The following is a 5,018-nucleotide window of genomic DNA, read 5'->3' as shown; positions in this document are numbered from 1 at the left end:
TGCTGTTTTGATTCCTGTTGCTGCTGTTATTGCTAAGCATTTTGGGTATCACGAAAAGGTATACATTTTTTTGCGCTATAATTTTACCAAAGAGAGATTTGGAATGGTGAGTGTTATATGTAGATTAAATTTATATATCTTATGTAACATTGCAGGTCCTGTGAGAAAGGCTTATTTTGAAATATTAATTGTTAATGTCAAAATTAAAACATTGTAATGATTTGTAATTCAAAGGTATCGTTGTATTCTAGAATGAAAGTTTCTGATAGTATCTAGATATATAATAAAGCTGCTAGTTGTACTTGAACGTTAAAGAAATCCCACGAACTTTGTCGATTTTTAGAGAAAACGTCTCTGTAGAGTATTTAAAGAAAACAGCCCAGGCATTAGAGGAGAGACTTGCTTCTACATCGCTAACATCCACCTTCTTGTGGAAACATGACACCTGTTTGGACGCTGTATATTTAATTCCATTTTTATAACGCTGCTGATATTCTAAGAAAAAACTTAGAAATCTTGGAAGATTGGATATCATCAGGAACTGTGGGCTGATTCATTATCTTATATCTGAACTGTCTTCTGGGAATGCTTTCGGAATTGGTCACTGAATTTCATCGTCATCTGAGTTCAAAATCATGAAGACTTTAAAACAGCTGTCAAACGCAGATTTGCCAAAATAGAAGAAATATGACGTTATCAAACTAATTGTTTAGGTGTTTGTGTACATACTGTTATCTGAAAACAACCTATCTACTGTAAATAACCAATCTCTAGTAATAATACTCACATGACTTTTATCTTTTGTTTATTATAACTATAAAACTGTAAATAAGTTAGTCAGTGTATACAGAGATCCTAAAGTAATAGGAATAAGACACAGCAAGCAGTTTCTGGAGTTTTATATTTTTACCACAGGAAATCAACATGGTGGCAACGGTTATTTAAAAAATCAAAATGAACAAAGACAATTGTTACTGAACGTGTTTTCTGGAGTAAATGGCTGATTCTGTTTCGTTTGGCTACCACTAGACCCCTTGGATGATAATCTTGCTGATACTTTAAAAAAATGGAGACAAGTGGACGACTACATGACAGCCAGCGGAGCTATTTCTAAACCCAAGAAAACAAAGGTTGCCATCATTCTTCATTGCGCAGGACCACATATGTTAGAAATATTCGATTAGTTTCATATTGAAATGGAGGAGCAGAAATATAATCCTGATGATGTAATTAGGAGATTAGAAGAGTATAGTTGTCCTCCTACCAGTGAAGTGCTAAAGTCTTTCAAGTTTTGGAAAATTGCATAAAAACAGCCCTTAAAATAATTTTTGACAGAACCCAAGGTTCGGGCTGATAAATGTAATTTTCAAGAAGAAAAGTGAATTCTGTTTACGGTAACAGGGGAACTACAGGAGCTGCTACTTCAAGAAAGAAACTTAAATTTAGAAAAAGCTGTCGAGAAATGTTTGGGCTTATGAAGCTACAGTAAATTGTACCAAGTTATGCAAAGTTGGTTCTGAGAATGCTTGTAAGGTGAACAATTGGCGAACCAAAACTGCAGATGGTACCATAACTAAAGATTCTACGGACTCAGAAAATATGGAGAGGTATGCCATGAAGTGTCGATTTTGTTGGTATAAGCATGAATTTGAAAAATCAAAATGCCTAGCATGGGGAAAAAGTCAGTGAAGTATGTAAAGGAAGATATTGTTTCAAGGTTGCGTGTAAGAGGGAGATGAAGGCTATGATCATTACATGTGGATGGCACCGGTTATAATGAAAAATTCAAATAGATTAAATGTATTACTAATTATAAAGGATACTGAGGTTATATTTTATATGGACACGGATGCTGGCGTGAACGCGATATTTCAGAGGTATGTGAAAATGGATCAAGTGCAAACGACGTCTGTGAAACTTGCCATGAGGAATACATCCAAGCTTTTCCCCATTGGCGAGACGACATTGAATGTGAAGAACCACAAAAATAATGAAATTACCAGTGTAACCTTCATTGTGGTTTCAAATGACCTAATGTGTTTACTTGGCTCAAAAACATGTCAAGAGATGGGATTTTATTTTGTCAATGGAAAATCTTTTGTAAAAAAAAATGGACATAGGCCATGAGATCAGCAACTTTGGTGACCTTGGAGAGGCTAAACATATTATAGATTCTACATTACAAGCAAGAATACTACCATGCCAACGTTTACCCATTCCATTGAAATCAAAGGTTCAAATAGAGTTACACTCTCTGGTGATAAGAGGAGTTTTGATTCTGGAGACTGAACCAACTGAATTGGTTATGTCAAATGGCAGTCGTTCAAAAAACAAATGGAAAGTTAAGAATACGTATCGATCCTCAGCCAATCAACAAAGCTCTTAAAAGGGAATTGTACAAATTACCTATTTTGGGGGATATACTATCAAGTCTCAAACTGCCAAAATATGTAGTAAACTGGATGTTCAAGAGGCATTTTGGCATATAGGATTGGGTGAGGAATCCAGCAAGTTAACAATGATTACCCCCTTTGGTAGATATCTATCTTTTTAACTGAAGGTGAACAGTGAAATATTTCAGTGAAAATCAAATGAGGCATTTGAAGGGCTTCGGTGTGTATACTGTGTAATTGATGATATTGTGTTCGTTGGTTTTGGAAATGAGAAACACGACGCAATGCGTGATCGCGAACAAAATCTTCAGTCATTCCAGAAGCGTTGTCAAGAAAAAGATCAAACTAAATGAAGAGAAACCTATTTACAGAAAAAAGGAAATCGCATACTGTAAATAACACATCTAATGTAATATTACTAATATGATATTTATCTTTTGCTTACTATAAGTATTAAACTGTTAATAAGTTAGTCTGTGTATAAAGAGACCCTAAAGGAATAGGAATAAAGCACAGCATGCAGTTTCTGGAGTTTCATATTTTCACCAAAGGAAATCACCAATTAGTATTGCCCCTGTATATCACCCTGAATAAAGTCGGATATCAATGCTTTTTTTGTATGGATTACAGGCGTATTAACATGCAGACTGAACCAGACAATGCCCCCCCTCAATATCGCCGACAGCACCACCTACCTTCAGAGTGCTAAAGTATTTACGACCTTTGACCTCATGAAGGGGTATTATAAAGTGCCCACAAACCCAGAAGACATACCCAAGACCACCATGACCATACCCTTCAGCCCATATACTTTTAATTACTTCTGCTTTAATTTTCGTAATGCAGGGGCCACATTTCAACGCTCTTGGAAGGGGTCTTAGAGGACCTACCCTTCTGAGTATGTTACGTAGATGAGATGCCAGAATTCTCCCACGCAAAGGAGACCTTATGAGTGACCTACACATAACCATTGATCACCTGCATTAGAAAAACCTTGTAGTTAGTTTTGTCAAGGGGAGATTTGGGCCAGGAAGTGGTATTGCTAGGTCATCATATCACTACTAAGCGTATTCACCCCCTCCCTGAGAAGGTATCAGCAGTACATGAGCTTGCCCATCGTCTCAACTATCAAAGCACTTCAGGGCATGCTGGACAATTATCATCGGTTGTTGCTAACCATTGACTCCACCCTTGCCTCCCCTCCTTCAGACTCCCTCAAGGACAAGCCAAAAATATGGAAGTTAGACCCCTACCAGAGAAAGCCATCTAACATACAAAGAAAACTACCAGCTACTATTGTTGTCAACTTTCCCATGTCAACTGCATCCTTCCTAATCTCCACTGATGGTAGTGATGCCATTGTCGGAACAGTACTTGAACAGATGATCAAAGGATCACTCCAGCCATTGGTCATCTTCAGTAGAAAACTTTCCAATACAGAATCCAGACTATGAACTACTGATGGTGCATTTGGCTGTCTGTCACATCCACCACTCCTTAGATGCACATCCTTAGTCATTCGCACGGACTACATACCCTTACATACCACTTATGCATGCCTTCACACGATCGTCCGACACCTTGTTAACCCGTCAACTCCGCCTCTCTATCATTCTTTAATACAATTGAATCCTTCAACACATCCCAGGTAAACTGAATCCCATCACCGACACATTTTTCAGAATCATCCTGGCTGTCATCAAACTGGAAATAGTTTACAATTCCTTACCAGAAGACTAACATAGGTAGCAAGATGAAGGGTAGTATATGCACCCAAGGAGCAAGATTAAGGGAAATATTGGCACTCGAGCAGCATGACGAAGGGTAATATAGGAACCCTAAAATCAAGATGAAGTGAAATATAGGCATCCAAGTAGCACTCAAATGCTACTCTCTTTTGTGATGTCAGTACTGGTAGGCCACACCAGTACATACCTGCCTCCATGCAATGACAATTGTTTCAATTGATCCACGGACTCTCACACCCCTTATATCGATCTTTTGCACAGGTATGGAGGTTGAAGATCATAGGGCCTTTCATTACTAAAGATCCCAAAGAGTGGGTCCATGTCTGTATTTCATGTCAAATTTCAAAAGTGCACCCACACACACATTTGGGTGTAGGCACTTTTCACTGTCATTTTGTCCATATTCACATTGACGAGGCAGGTCGCCCTTCCCAGATGACAATGACACCATTACCTTTTCACAGTCATTGATCACTCCAGTTGTTAGAATAAAGCTATCCTCAATGCAATATGCAACATCTGCCTAATGTATTGCTGCCTTACATTCCAGAGGGATAGCTAGATTTGGAATCACAAAACACATTGTGTCTGGCAGGGGTACCATTTCCATCTCTCGATTGTTGTCATCATTAGTCCATCTTATCAGAATCACCCTACATTTTATATCCTGCAGCCAATGGAATAATGGAATATTTCCTCAAAGCAATTTTATTATCCCTTTGCACCAGCTCCAGCTGGCTTCCACAATTTCCTTGGGTCTTCTCGGACTGAGGACTACTCCCAAGGGCATCATGGTATATGGTATATGATGATCCTTTGGTCGTCTCTGATGAAATCCTTTTCTCCGCCACCTCTTCTGATGATCTCCAGTGCCTAT

General features: G+C 38.3%; 1 protein-coding gene across 1 annotated transcript; it reads left to right on the top strand.

Annotated features, from left to right (window-relative positions):
- The first annotated feature begins 1,776 nt into the window (after positions 1-1,776).
- On the top strand, positions 1,777-3,847 carry LOC137641211 (uncharacterized). The gene is made up of 2 exons (XM_068373647.1): positions 1,777-1,877; positions 3,484-3,847. The coding sequence occupies exons 1-2, from the start codon at positions 1,777-1,779 to the stop codon at positions 3,845-3,847; spliced, it is 465 nt and encodes a 154-aa protein (XP_068229748.1).
- The last annotated feature ends 1,171 nt before the right edge of the window (positions 3,848-5,018 follow it).

The sequence above is a fragment of the Palaemon carinicauda genome, chromosome 5 (genome assembly GCF_036898095.1).
Source record: "Palaemon carinicauda isolate YSFRI2023 chromosome 5, ASM3689809v2, whole genome shotgun sequence".
Taxonomy (NCBI): domain Eukaryota; kingdom Metazoa; phylum Arthropoda; class Malacostraca; order Decapoda; family Palaemonidae; genus Palaemon; species Palaemon carinicauda.
The sequence above is the reverse complement of the archived record's forward strand: the minus strand, read 5'-3'. Positions and strand labels throughout refer to the sequence as shown.

Bases quoted from the DNA above. Each gene is read 5' to 3' on its own strand.
- LOC137641211 (XM_068373647.1), top strand. From the start codon at position 1,777: ATGAAAAATTCAAATAGATTAAATGTATTACTAATTATAAAGGATACT. The intron at 1,878-3,483 runs GTATGTGAAAAT...CTCCCTGAGAAG, and splicing joins GTGAACGCGATATTTCAGAG to GTATCAGCAGTACATGAGCT.